The sequence below is a fragment of the Chroicocephalus ridibundus genome, chromosome 1, assembly GCF_963924245.1.
Source record: "Chroicocephalus ridibundus chromosome 1, bChrRid1.1, whole genome shotgun sequence".
NCBI lineage: Eukaryota > Metazoa > Chordata > Aves > Charadriiformes > Laridae > Chroicocephalus > Chroicocephalus ridibundus.
In genome coordinates, this window is record NC_086284.1 from 213,479,736 (window position 1) to 213,500,880 (window position 21,145).

The following is a 21,145-nucleotide window of genomic DNA, read 5'->3' on the forward strand; positions in this document are numbered from 1 at the left end:
GACCTACCTCACTAACAAAGCATCAAAACCTGCATATGAATTACATCTTGCACAGATAAGACACAGGGGAGAGCTTAATTAAATAAGTTTATTGTCTAACGTTTACAGTTGCTACATTGCCGCTGTAAAGCGTGACAACATAAATAAATTTTCAGCAGGAACTCCTCGTTCCCCCCGCCCTTTCCCTCCTCTGAACACTGATCGAGGAACCAGGCCTTGTTCTTCAGACTCACAAAAGCAAAGTGGACATGGAGTTTCAGTGGCACAGTTTTCACAAGTACATGTTGAAAACAAAACTACTGGGCTGACTGACGAGCATGACAGCAGCTACCAGGCTGTCTCACGGGGCGCCCAGGGCCTGCGATGCAGCAAATCCACCACAGAACCAGTTCATGGGTGAGATGAGTATCAGTCTCCGGTAAAACGTTTGCTTGTCCACCCTTAGAGCTAAGAGAAAGGTGCCTGGGTGAAGACACCGCAAAGGAATAAGGAGCGCCATGTTCAATGATGGGGAAATACAAGTTAAGAAAGTATAAAAAAATTAATGTAAAATACAGGCTACAAATAAATTTTGTCAAGAATACTGGCACGTGGCAATCTGAACTCAGATTTCTTTTTTTTTTTTCCTATTTAGGACAGGGAAATAAATGTAACATTTTAATACTGTGTGCAAAAATGTTTACCGATATCAAACTGATACATTTTACCATCTCACTGTAGTGTTTGAACAGCAAGGTAGATGAATTGGTTTCCAGCATTACAGGCAACACTAGATAATACTTAAACAAGATAATGTAAACTTTATTCTTAAGGCAGCTGGTACTAATGCTGCGCACAGGCATTGCTCAAGGCCCATTACAGTAATGGGACATGTAGCACTTTAAAACAAGTAAAAAGAAAATAGCAGTATTGGACTAAATGACACATGTGGTCAAAATATTTTCCCTTTCACACAAACCATGAAATATTTGGACATCTAGAAAAATAATGCACCTACTCCTCCAACTTCAGCCTGTTCTTTTACAAAGATTTCAAAATACTGATAAATAATAGTGACTGCAAGCAGAATGCCAGTGCCGGACCCAATGGCTCCCAGAAAGTCCGCCAATACCGAAAGGGCACCGATGCACAAACCACCAAACGCAGCTGCTGTGGGGATGTACCTGTACCAACAACAACAAAGTATCAAAGTATTTATAATCATGAATTTTCACCCAAAGATTCTAACAATACATCTATTAGTAAAACAACCAACTAGAATATGGAGCAACAAAGTCAGGTCTGCCATAGCCCTCACTGTCTTCCATATTTGCACAAAGTAGAAACTAAAATAAATATTCACTGATAGGAAAGCTGTGTGAATAACTGAGCACTGGCAAAGCTTTTCAATTAAAAGTATAACAATTTTATATATATGCATGCTCTGAAACCTCCACAGGACCAAGAATAACTGCTTTGACTTAAGTATGTAGGGAAAAATCTACCTTTCAATACAGATCTGCAGGCTTTGCATACTGCATAAAATACCGCTTTTGTAGTGTCATCTTAGTTCAGCACCAGTAAATTAAACACCTGCGAAAATCATGGTATCTTCCTTTTACAAACATGGAGGAGATTCATCCCAAAGTCCCTCGTTATGCCTCTTAAACAAAAGACTCTATCAGTTAATCTCTTACCTACTGCTATGAACAGCTTCTGCGTTACTAGGGAAGGCGATGGCTGAATGGGAAGAATCTTGACATTTGCAGTGGAAACGGGTCTCATATTTTTCCGAGAATATCTGCTCTGTTTGACACCTCCCCAGCACTCCCAGCCACCCAGTACGGCAGCACCGCTGGAAGTCAGCCTCTCCTTACCTGTTAAGCTCGTGAACCATCGAAGTGTCCCTGTGGCCTCTCATCACCATTTGCTGCTCTTTGAGTTGCTTGGCAACCTGCAAAAAACATGGTTTTATGAAACTGCTGGGGTGTTTTATAGTCACCTGCTATTTAGTCAGAGTAATAACTGATTAGCTCGGAACCAGTCAGCTCTAAATTAGAGGCAGTGTTTGAAAACATTTAGGCATGTTCATCAGAACACCTACGTCTTTTGCTGATGAGCCAGACACCTCAATCCAAGTCTTTGAGAAGAACGCACAGGATCCCAACATAAATATTATATAAACTATTACATGGACAGGATCCTCAAATATTGCACCCATGGATTCTGGAGGGGACAAGTAGTAGCACAGGCCACCAACAGGGTACGAGCGAGCAGGGCCACCGCCACTCACATCCTGTGGGAGGGGAAGAAAAAGGCAGTTAGTTATTTCTCACAGATCTCTCACATTCCTATCCTGTATTTACAGAGGAATTCCTATTCAACGTTTAAAACAGCTTTTATATATCAATGTTAAAAGTAAGCATTCCAGTTTTCTGCTGGTTAAAGACCAGAGTTTCACAATGAAGTACTTTATACAAATAATTTTATGCATTTAAAACAGTGGTACAATACTTACCGCCCACTGTCCTAGTAAGTTCACCAAGAAGTTGCCGCTAAACCGAACAGACAACATCTGGGAAATAACATAGAGGTTGGAAACTAAGGCAGACTGCAGGATGATGGGAATGTTGGAGGTATAGAAGAGCTTGATGGGATAGCTGCTGTACTGTCCCCGGTAACGGGCAGACTTGATAGGTAAATCAACACGAAATCCCTACAGGGAAGAACACAAACACATCAGGTTTATTTCAGAGACAGAAGGTATTCCCAGGACGTCTAAAAGCGATTCCTGACCAGAGAGTTTTTGCTACATAAAAAGGAGCGCAAGGTCTGAGACAGTAATACCCAAAGGCTTTCTGGATTACAAATTTTAAGCATTTATAAGTGTTCCTGCTTGGTTGTATTACATGCTTTTCACAGAATCATTCTCTCTCATCTACTAAATTATATTCCTCTAAAATACACTTTATAGCATAGGGTTTGATAAAAACCTTTAATGCCTTTAAACTTAACTAGCTAGTTTCTGTGCAGTAAGCCCAGCCTTCTGGTTTCTGGGGCAGGCTCCCATCTGAGTAGATCCAAGAAAAACCACATGGACTTGAAAACCAGATAACTCCATTTTTTTGCCAGCATTCTGACTCAACAGCTTAAAATAATAATAATAGTAATAAAAAGATCACATTTAACCACCCATGGAAAAGATTAAAGAAAAATAAATAGACATCACTCTATGGATCTTCTTTAATGTTCATTTTAGCAAATACTTAAATTTAAAAAGAAATAGTAGTGAAGTATTTCAAGAAAGTTAGGGAAAAACCCAAATTTTAAGTTATGCATTAATTACACAGTTGTTTTCTAGAACAAATCTGTATCATGCACACCCCAAAGACGCAAGGTTCTTTAGCTCTGCCCAAAGATACTCTTTTAACTCAACTATGATTATCAAGTATATTATTTGTGTGACACCAACACTGCAGTTCCAGAATCCATTTTTAGTAAAAATACTCTCATAGCATGTACGGCTTTTAATGGACGTGAGATCACATCACTGAGTACGAGTACGTCTGGCTATAACATTTACCAGCTGTACTGTCACAGAGGTATATTACTGAAATAACAATATTGAGATAAAAAGAGTTCCTTACTCAAAGCTGAGCTATTTCAGTTCCTCTCGTTTAACTTCTGCATTTTTTCACAGTGACTGCAACGTTTTGGGTCTACGCACTTTTACCTACGCAGCTGCAGAGCTGCTATGAGGAATTTCACATTTTACCTGAAAATATATGACTACAGCAAATACAAATACTGTAGCAATCAGATTCATGAGATTGGGCAAATTCTGTCGGTAAAAAGCCTCCCGCAAAGCCCGGACTTTGTCGGTTCGTGTAGCCAGAAGATGAAATAATGCGATCACAGCACCTTCAAACTCTGTGCCTGCATGAAACAAGAAATTAAAAGAAATGTTACACTGAAAATTAAAAACATTTATAAAATAGTATCTTTCTTTTGGAAATTTTAAAAATGACACATATAAAATCAGATACAATAGGATATAAATCCTGTTGCAACAAATCTATCACAATACAGGAATCTAGTTTAGCTTACAGAACATAGAATAATCGACCAAAACATTATTCTTGGTTTAAAAATAAAACAAAATAAAAACCAAAACAAAACAAATTAATACTCTTTTTCTTTCTTTTCTACTGGCAAGAGATTGATTAGAAAGAAGAAATAATAAATGAGGAGAAAAATAGCTCACAGTCTATTCTAAAAACAGCTTTAGAAAAGCAGTAACAAAATGCAACGGACAGAACTACTATAAATCAGGTGAAAATGAAAGCAAACTAAAAACATGGGTCAGGATTTCAAATGTATGCATTAAACTAGTTAACTTCTTGATGCAAACAAGGCTGTATCTTAATTTGGTATTTCTAGGGTCTGGGGACAACCAGATGTCAAAGACTGGCTGAGGAATGAAGAGATGGAAGTCTCCAAAGAATCAAACTAGCTTAAAGTAACTTGGAGGCACCAACTATAAAAGTATCCTGTAGCCACAAACAACAGCTAGATCATAAACAGCTCCTCCTTCTTACCTTCTCTATTTATATGGACTAAATGGTGCTAAACCAAGACTATTTCAGTTTGGAACCCCAAAAATCTTCAGTCAAGGGGCTTCAAGTCCCATTTTAACTACTGCCATTCAAATCAGCAAAGGCAAACTTGTAGGTTCTTAATCTTCACGTTAGTCAGAAACTATTTTCATCTTCAGTGTTAGACAACTGACTTTGGAAGCTCATCATCACACATTAAAACATTTTTTAATAGCCATCCGATAAACGTCTGATAGCTTATGTATAGTATACCTCCACTGACACGTTATAACAAATTGTATCAGCACACATACCTCTGCCAGTGTTGATGGTAGTGGGACTGAAAGCCTTCCAGACAATGGTTTCACAGATATTGGTAGCGATAAACAGGGAAATACCAGACCCCAAGCCATAACCTTTCTGTAGCAACTCATCTAACAGCAACACAATCAAACCAGCAACAAACAGCTGTGGGAAAAGATATAAAACTGAGCAGAAACAAGAATAAATCATGTCAAGAATTATGTAATAATTCCCTGCTGCGGTATCTTCATCATGTTGGAGAGTGATCATTAAGTTTTTCATCTAAATATCATTCATGGAGTATTTTTGCCCTCTCACGTACAAACGCCTGCGCATCTCCCCTGGCAATGATCTCTGTGACTTTTCAACACTGACACCAGCAACCAGATTACTCAGTAAGTACCTTTTTAAAAAAGTGTTTAAGTTTGTGCATTTAACTGCTTTGCTCTACAAGATAATGTCTCAAAGCTGCATCTGTGCCCTTTAGTGAGAAGTCCTCCACGGTACTGAACAGCTTCTACTGCTTTCAAAGTCTACTAATTCCTGTTATTTTGAATCAAACAGCCACTCCTATCTGAAACATCCCTGCTTTCTCCTCCTGCATGGAATATTTAGAATTTCTCACGTACAGACAGATAGATACAAAGCGTGATGCCTTACAGCATTAAAAATAAATGAATAAAAGGCAACCAGACATAGAAAGATATTTCCTTCCAGCAATACTGTACCTAACCAGGCTCAGTTACACACAAAATAGCTCATTACAAACCTGGATTATAATAAGAAGGCAAATTCCAGCACCCATTTCAGCAGGATCTCCATACATTCCAGTCATAACATACACAATGGCTTGACCAATGGTAATAATCATCCCAAATACTAAAACAAGAGAGAAAGCAAATCCTTTAAGAAAAAATCTGCTTTAATCACCTACCAAGGAAATCTCACATCTAGTATCACTTAGGCAGGCTGCTTTCCCAAGAATCAAAATATGTTTATTAATTTTAATTGGAATGGTGCTTACATTTCTGAGCTCCATTGAACAAGGCTCTGTCTTTTGGAGTATCGCCAACTTCAATGATCTTTGCTCCAGCCAGCAGCTGCATGATCAAACCAGATGTCACAATGGGTGAGATACCTAATTCCATCAAAGTACCTAAACAGGAAGAAAAATTAATACAATCGCCATCTAAGCATCTCTTCTAAAAATTAGACTCTGAGGATATTAGGTCTGTTGAAAGGTTTCTGACCTATAAGGAACATTTTTCATAACTCTTCAAACATGTATATCCCAGTACAGGTATGATCAGAACAAAGACCGTTATCTCCTAACAAAAGAAAGCTGCTGTGTTAAAATCTGTAATTTTGAAGCCAGCATGAAAAACCTATGTAGCTCTTCACTTCCAATATTTTTGCGAAACCACGCTGACACTAAAGGTCAATGCACACTGAAGTTCAGCTTTTTGGCATATTCTATCAAGGAACCTTTCACTGGAAAGCATCTTCTCCCTGGCTGTTTACTCCGTCAGTGCTTCAACTGACATGTTTTCCAACAGTTTAATTTTGAAGACCACAAGAAAGATGCTGCAGATCCACAGTGTCTGATAACGCCACTCTTGGAATCCAGTTAAGAGTACAGAAGTTTAGCATTAAACTAGTTCTTAAGAAAACAAACACGTCACTAAGATGCTGTACTCAACAACTCACCTACAATGTCACCAAGTTGTACTCTGACAACTCACCTACAATGTCACCAAGGTATCAACTTCCAACTGCACACGACTCAAACAGGGCGATATAACACCATAAAACACCACTGCTGCAGCTCGTAGGTGTATATTCCACAAAATCTTCCTGCTTTTCCCTCCCAGCCTGCGGCACCACTCACTGTGCTTGCATCCTCAGACAGATGCACCTGCAACACCTGAACTACCACCCAATACTCTAATTCAGAAATATTCTCAGCAAGGTCTTCAAGTACTGTTAACTGCTTGAGTTATATTATAATGTGGTGCAGGAACAGAACTGAATGTACACAAAGCAATTAAACTCAGGAAAATAGCCCACCTCTTGTCTGTACAATATACTCTCCCATCTCAACACAGAAACATTCTTCCACATCGTCCTTTTGGAGCAACAGCATTATAAAGAGATTACTTTTTGAAATTTAAGTTGTCCTTCAGCTAACACATGAAAAATTTCTCCTATCTGAAGACATTGAAAGCTTAAAAAACCAAAACGTTTAAAATTGAGATGAAAATTAAGAATCTAGAACTACCAGGTGATCAAACTTTCCACATTTATCAAGGTGGAACCTTAAAGAAAAAAAGTTTGTATAAGGACACATTTTACAAGTTTAATATTCAATTAAGCCAGATTAAATTACTTTGTCACCATCTTTTACATGGCCACTCAAGGGACATAAATAATACACATTTTTTCTGACATTAAGTCACAATATCATCTTACAATTCTTCTCAATTCTGTTACATTTCAGTGCAACTCCGCTCTCAGTATAGTACAGTACTGTTCCATCATAAACTTACCAAGAATAATATACTATTTAGCCACTGCAGACTTGTAAATTCTCAACAAGAGCCAGTGACAGGGGAAGCACAGTCTGTAAGGTCATATGGAAGACGAAAAGCAGTAGAAACACTGTATGCACAGCACATCAGCCTAGAAACTTATCTGTCCTCTCACCTTATCTCCGAAAGGGGCCCCTTCTTTGGGGGAAGTATCATTCTGTATTTCCTTTTTCCCATACATCTGTCATTTACTCAGAAACGTTGAGTTACAGGTGCTGTTTAATGATACCATTGGCTGCCCCTCCCCTCTTACATTATAAAGAAAAAGTGACTATGCATCCCCTATCCACTTTTTCCAGAGATGAGGACTTAAAAGGCATTTGGGATATGCACACTTCATGGCAAAGAATCCTTATTTTTTTCGGATTTCTTTCTATAGATCGATATCTACCTTTGATTTTCCCTGGTGTCTTTTCCTGAGCGTTTTCTTTAATTCCACTATATCCTGTGTGGCATGGTAGGTTAGAACTGCACACAATATTCAATTTGTGGCACCTTACAGATGTGTACAGACATTCCTTCTGACCTTTTCAACCAGTTCTTAAGCCATTAGGGGTCTTCCCTCTTATCCTGCAATAACTTCATTTCCTGAAGAGCCTTTAATATTATTTAAGAATTTAAGAAAGATTTTTTTAGCACCTCCCCTATCATCCAGAATCTTCTTTTCATTTCTGCCTAACTACCAGAGTCTTCATTTCAGTTCTAATTTTTAAAAATTTTAAGCATTATTACACAATTATTTTGTTCTTATTTTTTTCAGTGTTCACCCTGCTGCTAAAATGTAAAATGTGAAAGCACGAAAGTCATTATTCTAATGTGATTCTTTCATACTTGCATCCTGAAGTCTATACTGTTCAGTACCGTGATTAAATATTACGTCATCTGTCACAGAAATCTCTACTTCTCCAACAATAAGAAAATTAGGATGTCAAAAACTGTAGTCTTTACCTCACATCTTCCAATGACATCTAGTCAGTTTACTTAGGTGAAAATTAACTTTGCCACTCCTGCTGTTTGTTGCCTTCACGGTCTCTCTAGTTTTTTCTTGGCCACTGCTACCACTCTGTCTCGGTAGTAGACAGCATATTTAGTATCATGTGTTGCTAGTGAGACACAGAATTTTATATGCAAATTTTGCAGGAGAGTTTGAAACAGATAACTTATTTACCTTAATCAATTATCTCACTGGTGTGACAAAATTTGCCATTCCTAAATAATTTGTACCTTCACAGTAGAGGTATGCACTGATTTTCTTACTTACGGCCAGTTTCCCGAGATACAGATGAGGTCAGTGTCCTCATTTAGTCATGCATGCTGGGTCACCCATCTTGAGTTTTGGATTTCTAGCATTAGTTGAAGTCGTCTCATACATTTGGTTAGGATCCACTTGTCTATTCTACAGTAAGTTAGTTTGGCTAAGCTAAACTATAATCCAAATCATCTCTGCCCTCACCTTTCCCACCTATAAAATTACTCACCTGTACTGTTGCCAAAATATTATGTGGCACAACTGACTTGCCCACATAAAGTATTTTCTAGTCAACACGCTCATACTGCACATTAGTGCTATTCATTAAGTGGTGGGGCAGAAGATTCCTCGTCCCATATATTTATCAGAAAGAGACTGCTCTACAATTTGAAACAGAATCATCCCAAAACTTGAGAATCAAGGTTAATCTCATCTGCGCGTCAAAGGAAACCCCATTCCTAAAATGAAGCACTCCTCAAGTATCAGTCAGTTTTAATTACACCTGTGTTAAGAACTTTACAAAGTGTTTCAACATGACATCTGGGTTGTACGAAATGTAACAGCCAACCCTTTTATTCCTGGTCTGTTTATACTGCTACAAAACAGAGAGCAAGGAAATAATCTACTAACCTCTGTTTGACGCAAGAATGACTCGCATCCAATAGAACGGATCTGCCGAATCTGATGACATGATTCCAAACAAAGGTATCTGTCAAAGTGCACAGTGGCATTAAGCAGATGTACAAAGAAAGCCTGCATTAATCCAAAAAGCTTAACATGTAATGATTCAACTGTTACACTGTTTAATATAATTTATTCCAACCTTTTTTTTAAATTAAACCAAAGCATACAGTAACAGACGCTGACACCACCTATTTTAATGCTTCAACTGGGGTATGACTCAGAGGACTAAACTATGTAAACTAAGACCCTTCTACAGGAAAAAGCAGAAACCCCTAGAAAGAAGAGTCAGTGCACATAAACCACATAACTGAAGTTGAAGATGTAAATGCCTGACATATGTGGTTCTGGAGTACTACAACTCCCCAGAAGAATAGAAAAGGCATAAAATAAATAGGTTAGCCACCACAAATCATTAACAAACTGGGAAAAAATATTAGATGATATTCCATTACTTATGTCACCAAAATTTTTGCAGCAATTTTGTTTAAAAAAAAACCAAATAAACAACAAACCAAGAGAAAACTGTAGCAAAACACCTTTCAGAAGACAGAAGAAAGCAGGGGTTTTATTTTTTTAAATGGTCCTAAACAGAATTTCTTTTCACTACAAATTAAAGATAAAGCATAAACTACAACATTAGTATCTCCCACCAGCATGTTTAAATATTCAGATTCTACAGGTGGAAATATGTTTTAAAATATCCCATATGGAATTCTCAAAGTTAGACAAGTTTATATAAAACTTTCAATATTCTGTATGTCAATACTGAGTGATTTTGAGCTCTTTAAAACTATTCTTAGTCACAGAAACAGTAGACTAGGAATCTAGGCAATCTTATAGATTAATTCCTGAAAACTCTAGTCCGCACCATCTGATGTCCTTATTCAACTACTATAATCTTTTTGTATAGATTCAAAATCTTAATTATGCATCTATCCAGCAGCTAGGAAACAAAGACAAACTACATGTTCTTCTAGTCTGGTATCATTCCTGCCTCCTCCTTCCAAAAAAAACAAGTAGTTACAAGAGCTTTTAGCTCTAACAATGGGTTAGCTAAAACAATGGGTTTTAGCATTTCAAAAGTCCTTTAGAGTTGTAAACAAAAATTATTAAACTATTGCTCCAGAGTCTGGAATGGATAAGTTAATAAATACAACCTACAAAGCCCGATTCTGAAGAGGTACGGTTTATTTTAATTCTAAGAGGTCTACAAGTCTAAAAAAAAAAGAAAAAAATAAATCTATCAAGTAATACATATTTTCCTGCAGTATCTAAGTATTTCAAATCAAAACAAAAGACTATCTGTTTACAACCCATCTCCAGGTTCTAGGAACTCCTGCAACTGTGAGTAATAAAGACATTTACAAAGACCTGTGTTTTGGAGGGGTTTTATTTAGCGAACATTTTTGTCAGTATATTCACAAAAAAACCCAATGTCAACTTAAACACCTCAGAACTATTTTTCTGCAATCTTTACAACCCATCAGCTTGTTAAAGAGGAATCAGGTAAAAACAGTCACTTCACTTTCAAACTTGTTACTGCTAAAATCTAAATTTAGCTATGAACAGAGGGTAAAGAATGCACAATATTGCTCATTTTTGTTTAGTCTACTCAATGAATAATTAGCTTGGCCGTTTACCCTGCAGCCAGTATCAGCATTTGATAGAACCTTTCATATAACAAGAAAAAACATTACAAATTTTAGACTAAATAGAAAGCATTAGTTTCTGAAAACACAGTCTCTATTATTGACAGTATATTTCAGAGAATCAGGTTTCTTTAACCAAGCTTTAAATACTTAACCATAAAAATACATAACTGAAACTGGTAGGTCCACATGAGACCAGAACTTCTCACCCTTTTAGCACTTCATTTTATATGTACAGAACACACATTTTCTGAAACACAGAAAATATCAATACCGACCTGGCAGCACACTAAGAAAATGAAGAGCGTGATAGCCGTCCATAGTACCTTCTCTCTGAACTGGATCTACAGAACAGATTGTAGAGATTAACGTGTTCATTGTATGTAGAATTTTCACTGTACTCTCACATTAGTACTAAATGCTGTATCATTCAGAATTAAATGCAAAGATATTGAACCAGAATGCATTATTTCTCATTAGAATTCATTTTTAATATGATTTCAGATTTTATAGAGAGAAACAGTCATGGGCTTTTGTGCAGTCAAAACTTATATGGGATCTGGCAGACAGCATGGCCGACACCCAGCAAGTAGAATATATTTTATACATAGTATTCTAATACAGGGGGTGTATTTACAGAAAAGCAACAATATGGCTAAAAACATGGACGTACCAGAATGAACATGAAAGATTAATAAAAAATAAAAAATTGTCTTCAGTGATTAGTGCCCTAGACTTCAAAAGATTGGAGGCACTGTTTTGTAAAGCTGGAAGTTATTAAACTAAAGCACTAAGAAGTTTTTAAAGAGATTTAACTGCTGGGAAGACAAGTTATAAAGAACAGAAGAACCATGAGTTTTGGATCGCAATTCAGAATATTTAGAATTAAGTTCTTCAAAGGTGTTAGAGGAAGCCTACATTCACCATTATTTTCATGGACACAGAACACAAAATAATTTTTAAAGACTCTTTTTTTCCACTCCAAAATTTTTTTATCAATGTTGACTACATTATTACTTTAAAAAGAATGTCAGATCAATGATCATTAGTCACTAATACATTGAAGAGAATCTCAGGATCACAACGTTTGAGGCAACTGTAACCAGAGCCAGGTGCAAGAAGAGAAGAATCACAAGATTTAAGTCTGAACCAGTGGATTACTCAAAGCACGAGACAGAAAGAAATGCACCTGAAGCAACCAGAGGGAGCTAAGATGCAGTGTTATGTTGAAGTTCCCACCTCTCCTCCGTGGACCGTAAACATTAGGATAAGTGCATTCACTGTAGGCAAGAGTACAGCATCTACTAATATGTGACATGAACTAACATGCAAGACAGATACAGCAGAAATACAAACTTTCTGCCTCCAACCACTGAATCTGCCTGTAGAGAAGTAACAAGAAAAATTATTAGTGCCTGGTTCTATAGGTACTGAACACCCACAAATGAGAAGCTACAAAGCAATGCAGCAGCACAGCTGCTCAAGCAAAAGAAAACCCAGAAGTAGTCAGTATCTTTATAAGTGAAATCATGCACTTACTTAGAAGCAAAATAACCCCAGTAATTTAATTTATTTACTGATACTGCCTCACTCTCTTAAAAGAGGCAAGATGCTAAAAATAGTTACAGTACAAAGTTACAAAAAGAAAAATAGTGACAGCAGCAAACAAATCCAAACAGTACTTTGTGTTAGACTTTACGCAATGCTGACCCACTTTAGCGAGTGCTGTTTGAATTCTACAATTCAGATTTTAAGTACAGTCTTCTAAAAAGAAAACTGCCTAACCAAATTCTCTCTGCAGCCAGACAGTTAACCTTAGCTTCTGAAGCATCAGTCAAGCTCTACAACTGCTCTGGCTCTCTCTGTAACTGTGGTGAATATGAGCATTAGAGAAATTCTGCATCGCCCAAATCACAGTTATTCACAAGGAAAACAGCCTCTATGATTCAAAAAGAAAAAGGAGGCCATATGCCAGGAACAGCAAAATACAGATTGGTACCAAAATATGCCAGCCACAAATGATAACAAGCTCAGGGACAGTACATTTGATCAATCTGATCAGATTCAATTGGACATTTTATTCCTTTGACATTTTTCTTAAAACTTGTGAAAATGAAGGGACTTAAGCATCATCTTCTTGGTGTTCTGCACAGTGTGTTCTACTTAGAAAAATCTGTGCATGTGAGGGAAATACGAGCCGATGCCACTAACTACAAAAGTAGCAACTGCTTCTGTTATTCAAGTTGGCCAAAACACAAAAGCAACACACCCTAGTGACAGAAAAAGCCCACTTCCCTCATCAACAATAATGGCAAAATGATCCAATGAGAGCCCAACTGAATCAAAACTTCATTTTCACTTAACAATATAAGTTTAGAGAAAACAGATTTCTTTTTCTATTTTGTTATCTTTATTTCTTGTCCTGGCCTTAACCAACCCACTCAAGCCATTACTAATGATGTCTGCAACTGACAGCTTGCAAGAAAACAATAAATAACAAAGAACTACAGTTATACAGAATGACCTAGGTCACTTGATAAACTGCTCAGAAGCAAGAAACATAATTTAAAATGGTCAAAGGGCTCTTCAGTCTAGGAAAAATGTTCCCAACTACATTTTCACTTCAATTTGTACAAAGCTGGCAACTGGCAGCCATTGCCGAGACAGCGACCTAGATAGTAATAACGACAAGGTGACCCAAATAGAGGGGGCAGACACCTCAGCACCTCTCTGGGCATCCTTCATCTGCTGATGGAGGACATGGACAGATTAAGCACCTCTTCCTCTCTGGCAAATAGAAAGCAAGGAAGCAAAAAAAAAAAAAAAAAAACACCACCAGAAAAATCACAGCTCTCAATGAGCTTTACAGAAACATCAGTATCTGTAGACTTGTCTTAGCTTCCTCTCCCCATCCACTTCACTAGACAAAAATATGATGGATATAAACAACTAATCACAGATATGAAAGAAATCAGCACCAGAAGATTGCACTAAGGCTTCACCACTGCAGAAACAAAGGTAGGTGCCTTCCACCCAGTTCTAGTCCACCCAGATCTTGGCACAGGGTCTGGCTACAGAGACTCCTGCTCTGAAGACACCTTTGTCTGACCTAAATAATTTGTTTGCAAACCCGTCCCAAGAGGGGAAGGTGCTGGAAAGCAGCAAGGAAGGACAGATGGAGCAAAGAGCCAGGGGTTAAATCCCAATCTTTTTAAAAATCAGTTCCAGAGGGGAATAACCAGCAGTTTTTACTGTATCTTCTCCATTCATTCCAGCAGGCTCAGCTATGGTTACTGGCACAAACAGCTCTGCATCCAGTCCTAACCTTCAGGAATCTCTCATCAACGAAAGAGGATTCTCTCGGATGGTGTCATGTTCCCAGCTATGCATTTCCTTTTAAGAATATAAAAATCAACATTTAGCTCTTAAGGAATTTTCATGCCAGTCATGACAATAAATATTAGGTAAATTTGTTACTCTAATTAGAACCTTTGTCACCTAGGTGGTATGTGCTTGCTTGAGTTTTGGAAATAAAAAAAAGGGGGTTCCTTTTTTGACATGGCAGGTCTCTTTCTGATCTGTAGAAATTAACTAATTTTAATCCAGAAAACGCACAAAGTGAGGAGCTTCTAGGTCTAGGGGATCAGAGAGATCAGCTGTAAATGAACTCAGTTCACTGATTCCAGAACAAAGGAAAGTGTCACTTCCAGTAGGTGAACAGGGAGCAATTACTTGAACTATATCACAGATCACTTTCCCACTTCCTCATGTTGAATCAAAGATATGGGAGGAGAAAATATTTTGTGGGAAAGGAAGAACTAAGTTTGTCGTTCCTGAAGTACAGCACAAGCCTTTTCAAAGTAATATATAAGCCAGGTAAAAGCCCACAGTTGTGACCAGTACTCAAAGCCAACAATAGTATCCCAGAGAAAAAAGAAAAAAAAGCTTAAAAACTCTGTTTGAGCATATTGAAATAGAGCAAATCATACAGAACTGAAACTAAATAAACTTAGTCTAGCGATGAGATGTTTTTTTAAAAAATTAGTTAGCATAATTACCAAGTGGAACAATTTATCTGCAGGCTGATAAAAATTCATCATCATGGTAATCTTTTACCTTAACACGGATTCCCCTCCTCCAAAGAATATGTACCACTTTAGGGCCCACTGTCTGTATTTATATTGGAACGTGGACTTGAATATCACAATATTCTCTTATCTGTGAACCAATAAAAGTAAGAACAAAATGTGGCACTCACTTTTCTTTCCGGTTTCTGGATTTCAGGTAACACTGCACAGAATGGCTTAATAACTTCTAAAAATTTTACTGTTCCAGAAAAAAACACACACACAAAAGAAGAGAGAAAAATACATTAATGAACCTTTATGAATTTATAAATCTTCATACAACTTTAATTAACTTCCAAGAGAAAAATAAAGTGTAAATAACACTTTATAAGTGAATTATTTCATCAACACATACTCTAATTCAATGTCTGAAAACTAACGCCCTAACCTGAAAGCAATTGAAAACAGGGCAAAAATGTGAAGGAGAATTCTTGTTCTCATCAGATTTGGTCCATTCTTTTTTCCACAACTGGAAGCATTTTAGATGAGAAGTGTCACTGTATAAATCACCAGAAGTGAACTAAATTGTATTCCATCTAAAAATAAATGACCTAGTATCAGCCTGTGCTAGTTAAACGTTGAAGCAAAGGATACTGACATCCAAAACTACCTGTGTAGAGATTAGTATCTTGTGTTTTACAGAAGTATTTAGCCGAGAAAATAATTCAATCACTAAAATATATTTAGAAATCATAATTTAAATCACTGCAACACTTAATTCTGACTGGAACTTTAGAGAATTTTAGTTTAACTTCTGATACATCTCTCTTCACATTTTCTCCTTTAAAAACAAAAAAGCTCAACAGTTTGAGCTCTTTTTCTGGGAAAAAAAAATTCAAAGCACGTATGCTTGGTGGGTAATCTGTCCTCGAAAATGTATATGTTATTCCCTGCCCCAACACATCAAAATAGCCACAGAAAACAATCATCAGTACCTTCTCAAAGAAAACACATTTATTACACCACAAGCCAAGTTAAGTAACATTTTGGTCAAAAGGCCATGTTTAATTTTACACTTTACTGTGACATATTTCTCCTTTATGTATGCTAAGCCCTCAGGCAGCTCATCAGAAGATGAATCTTGCTCCACAGGATCATAGAACGGTTTGGGTTAGAAAGAACCTTGACGATCATCTAGTTCCACCCCCCTGCCCTGGGCAGGGACACCTCCCACTAGACCAGGCTGCTCAAAGCCCCATCCAGCCTGGCCTTGAACACCTCCAGGGATGGGGCAGCCACAGCTTCCCTGGGCGGCACAGCACCCATGCGAAAATACTAAAGCTGGGGGAGAGGGGAGGATAACCCAGCACAAAGCAGTGACTCGTCTCACCCTCCAGCCGGCAGCAGGGAAACCTGTTCGGGAAGAGGTTGCCCCGCTGCCACCGCCTCTCCGGCCTGCCTAGGGCCGGCACCTCAGGCGGGCGGCCACCTCAGGCGGGGTGGGCCGAGCCGGCGACCGACCGCGTCCTCCCCTCACGCAGCCACCGACCCCGCTCCCCAGCGCGGCTTCCCGCATCGTCCAGGCCGCGTTACGGCACTGTCCGTACTCACTGCCCATGGCGGCGGCGGGACCGGCCGCCTCCCTCAGCCGCTGTCACTGCCGCTCCCCTCTGCCGCCGGCCGGCGCACTCACGTGACGCTGGCCGCAAGGCCCCCATCCATCCCCCTTATCGCTCAGGCATCGCTCAGGCCGACTATCCCCCTTCCCTGAGGAAAACGGCGGGACCGAAGGCGGCGGGGAAAAAGCCACATCGCCCCTGCTTAACGGCTTCTTCCTCCGAGGTGAGGGGAACGGGATCCGTGGCGGGGAAGAACGGGCGCTACCGGACGGATCAGGCTCTCGGCGGGCAGCCGCGCTCCCAGCATCCTCTGCGCGCCGAGAGGGGGCTGTTCCCGCCCAGGGGCCGCCATAGCACCGCCTGAGCGACTCCATCCCACCCACCGACACCGCTAAAACTCATTCTTTGATATTTTTTGTGTGAAAGGAGGGGGAATACCTCCTCGCGTGGAAGAGCACAGAGTTAGCGGTTTGGTACCGGTACGCCAATCCGTACTGATGAGTGGGGTGGGATAATTTCACGGGTAATGAGGTAATTTCACAGGCAGTTTGTTAAAAGCACGGGTGTGTGGGTGAAGTGAACCTGACAGAGCGCCTGGACTGGGAATAGGTGTCACCGAAATGGATATCAAACCTTCTTCAGAGCTCTTTGTTACAATGGTCTGTAAAATGAGGGTTATCACGATTTATTGCAGAACTTATATATGATAATTTAAAACTATTCATCCTGAGTTAACTCATCCTATGCATGGGCTTGTCTTCCTCAACAACATGACAGGTGTTTTAGGCTCAGTTACCAAGAATATAAATTATGAATGATTACGGCTCCTCCCCAACCTTGTTGGATTATTCTGCATTCCCTGAGAAGAAATCGTCTTAACCAAACCAATTGCCACAATATTTTTAAAGAATTTTGTTAAGAGCTTTCCTCAATCTGAAATCACTTACTGGGAAAGGCTTTTTCTTCCAGTCCCTGCCTATGACAGGGGCTTGGAACTAGATGATCTTTAAGGTCCCTTCCAGCCTAAACCATTCCATTATTCTATGATATAATTTTACAAATACTAATGAGTTACCCTATAGCAATTAGTTTCACCTATAGTTCCTTAATAGTCTGATAAATGCCCATAATGGCCTAGCATCTTGCTTGTAGATTGTAATCTACAAATTAATAACTGAGCTTCAGGAAGTTTCTTGTAATTACCTTTTGTTCAGATTTTTAGCCATATTTATCTTAAAAGTTCCTTAAATTACATGTCTTGATAGCTTATAGCAAACATTCCTATCTATAAGTTGCTGGGCCATGTTTTGATGATTGCTAAAAGGTCCAGGTTTCTTCACTCCATACTAACACAGATGCACTGCTTGGAGTGTGCTGAAGAAATGTTACTGTGTCACCTGTGAACGCATTCCCCGTGATGGAAGTAAAAAAATCAAAAATGCAGTATTGTTTTCTTTGCTCATTCCAAATGAATACTAAAATTTCAAAACTTTGTGCCTTCACAGTTCAGGCTAGATTTTTTTACAAATCTAAAATACCATCACTGTTACTAAAATACTTGTTTTACATTTTTCCTGTCACCAAGAGTAGCTGCTGTCTTTAATGAACTTCTCAACCTAACATCTCTTTCCTTCAGTGTCTTTACTTTTTTTCTTCTAATCCTGCACTTCTGAAAATCTTGAACATTCATCCATAACTTCTGTCTTTACCTCTGCATCTCAGCACACACACTACAATGCACAGGTGCTGTAACACTTCCTCTCTTTCTAGTGAGCTTTTTTGCTGTCTGACAGCACATAAAGCTTCACTTCTGCTTGTGTTAATGACCCAGAACGTTCTTCTGTCCAAGAACAGGGAACCTGCTCTGTTACACACTCACCCAACTTGTATACTGTTTTAATTAAATTTCCTGCACACCCAGGAAACTTCCTCCCATTGTCAAGCAGCACTTTCATCTGGGGCTTTCACAATTTCTGCTTCTCTTTTCCAAAATGCTTTTTTGCAAAAGGAATCCAGCACTCACGCAGGGAGAGCCAAGCCTGCACGCAGAGCGCAGCACGGCTCACAGACAGAAAACAGCCTTGTTTGGTGGAAGAAAACGGTGTTAACTCCTAACTCAGCAAAATTGGTTGGAGAAACAGTGTTCACTCCTAACTCAGCAAGTGCTTTGTCTTCCTCCTGGTAGCCGTTAGCCATCACAGAAGAGCAGTGTTCTGCAGGCAACCAGCAGTGCTGAAGCCCTCCCTTCCTTACCCCGGCTTCCCTGGGGGGCTCAGTGGCACAGCAACGCTGGGCTGGGGGCATTTAGCCGAGCAGTACTACAGAAATAGCTGTGTCTCCCACGAGGAGGATAAAGCAGGCTCTGAATGCTCAAGCGTCCTTTACTTGGTTAGATAACCAAACCTGCGGAGCCTGCGTGCAAGTGGTGCAGAACAGGGTCAGGCTCTGGCCATGGGAAAATACTCGGCCTGTACTTCCCTCGTGTATTGTCATAATGGAAAAAATGTAGGTTTATGTAATGTTATGCAGCTTTGAATCAAGGATGATGATCGTGCTCTACAGCTTTCTTATCTACAGCTGCAGCCAAAGCAATGTTACTCTTTGGCCTCCTTTTTCTAGTTATCGATGGAAAGGTTCTTTGTGGGCAGAGTATCAGGAGATAAACTGTACAAAAACTACCCGGCCTGACATAAGTGCCTGTTGGGCAAAATGTCTCAGCACACTGAAGTATATTATATTATACCCAAACAAAATGTCACCATGTGAAAAAGCAGCTGCTGTTATTAGATAATATTCATGGTTAAAACCAGCAAGAAGTAAGGGACAGGCAAAGCTCCAGCCATTCTCAGCAAAGATGATTTCTACCTTGAAGAGTCTACTGCCCAGGGACCGTGGCAAGAAATCCTTGGCAATCTCAAGAGCAGAAACTTAAACTGGAATATGTCTTGATTAGATGAAACTATTCAGAATGCATAAGAAGTTGTGAAGTTTGCTAGAGTACAGTGGAAGAAACATGATTTCTTGTCACTGTGATGGATGTGCTAAAGAAGTTATGTAATAACAGACTACAGAACAGATTACAGGGATTACTTCTGTGTCATAATTAATGTGTGAAGTAATTAGGGTAAAACACCAAAGTATGCTTCAGAGCTGCTTTTGGGAGCTGTTTCCCCAGGTGAATACACACCCTGCCTGTGATCTGCCCTTTCTCACGTACCAGGACTTTCTGTCTGGAAGGGCTGGATTTGGTTAAACCTCACTTTGTTTCTTTTCAAAAAGGTCTTTGGCTCGTGGTGTGTTTGGTTCATTCAAGCATGCTCCCCCAGATAACTCTGAGAGGAGTAGGGAGGTGCCAACTTCTCACTGACAACTAGACCAGAAAACTAAAAACACTGGGAAAAATCCTGTAACGATGGCAGAGCTGCCATTGGGGTAGCAGGGGGACAATCGACACTGGTGTCTGCCTGGGCAGATTTTACCTCCCTCTGCCATCTGGCTTCATTATTCTCCTGCTTAACCTCAATGTTTTGGTCGTTTATCCTTTGCTTCCCAATAAAGACCCATTTCTTTCCTGTCCACAGATGACAGCTGTGCTGAAACCTTCCCTCAGGCACTGCCAGGGCTTTCCGGTCAGGCTGACTGCTGGGGTACAGAGCGCGTGGCTACAGAAATGCCTCAGCAGTTGGGAGTGGAGGGCAAAGGGCTTTTTTCACATTTCTTCTGAACACATGAAGTTAAAAAAGTCACACAAGCAGAAGGGCAAGAGCAGTGGTGTAACAGAGCCTTTAGGTGGCCCTCGCACACCCCTTATAGAGCTCTACACTTAAAGAGTAGTCCTCTAAATAGGATGCAGAGCTCCCACATGCTGGGGGGGCGGGAAGAACTGCTCTTGGAGGAAGGAGAAGATGGGATTCAGGAGAAGTCCTCTCAGGGCCCTCAGGAGAAGCTGCAAGAAGGGGAAGACTTCTTGCTTGTGAGGGTTAAAGCCAAACTCCTTTTAATCACCGTCCTCTCTTGCGCACCTTGTCTTGTTGCTGGAGCAAAGGTGCATTCTGAGAACTTCTTCAAATGGCTTGAATAGCTGTATCTGTTTGAGCTCCTTCAGAAAACCTGGATGATTACCTTCCTGTTTTGTCATTTGCTGCTGCTCCTTTCATTGATTTCTCCTATAACCTGTTTTATTAACGTATCTTGTCAAGACAAAGTCTGTGGTACCTACACTGCAGAGAAGAGTTGCTCAGGAAGCTCCCAACAGGCCTCCAGATGAGAAACAAAACCCAAAAAAGCCATGACGTTTGGGGTTTTTTGCTACAGCAGATTTTTTTGCTAAGTCACTTCAGCCTCCTAGTTCTCCTGCCTCTTACCTTTCCAGCTTCTGGTGTATTCGAAAGAGGCCTCACTCTTACACCTTT

At 39.6% G+C, this 21,145-nt stretch overlaps 1 protein-coding gene across 6 annotated transcripts; it reads right to left on the bottom strand.

The window, feature by feature from the left end:
* Positions 1-68: 68 nt before the first annotated feature.
* SEC61A2 (SEC61 translocon subunit alpha 2) lies at positions 69-16,864 on the bottom strand. 6 transcript variants are annotated; one of them, XM_063323615.1, is made up of 14 exons: positions 16,726-16,809; positions 15,306-15,373; positions 14,373-14,440; positions 12,237-12,429; positions 11,326-11,391; positions 9,345-9,423; positions 5,902-6,033; positions 5,647-5,756; positions 4,889-5,042; positions 3,755-3,915; positions 2,498-2,695; positions 2,084-2,275; positions 1,857-1,933; positions 69-1,163 (listed from the first exon to the last, which is right to left on the bottom strand). In XM_063323615.1, exons 4-14 carry the CDS (start codon positions 12,363-12,365, stop codon positions 977-979), a joined length of 1,485 nt encoding a protein of 494 aa, XP_063179685.1. In that variant the 5' UTR covers positions 12,366-12,429; positions 14,373-14,440; positions 15,306-15,373; positions 16,726-16,809; the 3' UTR covers positions 69-976. The 6 variants fall into 6 exon arrangements, with proteins under 6 accessions (XP_063179685.1, XP_063179686.1, XP_063179689.1 ...); XM_063323616.1 differs by having other exon boundaries at positions 16,722-16,794; XM_063323619.1 differs by lacking the exon at positions 12,237-12,429 and having other exon boundaries at positions 16,726-16,808.
* Between the last annotated feature and the right edge of the window lie 4,281 nt (positions 16,865-21,145).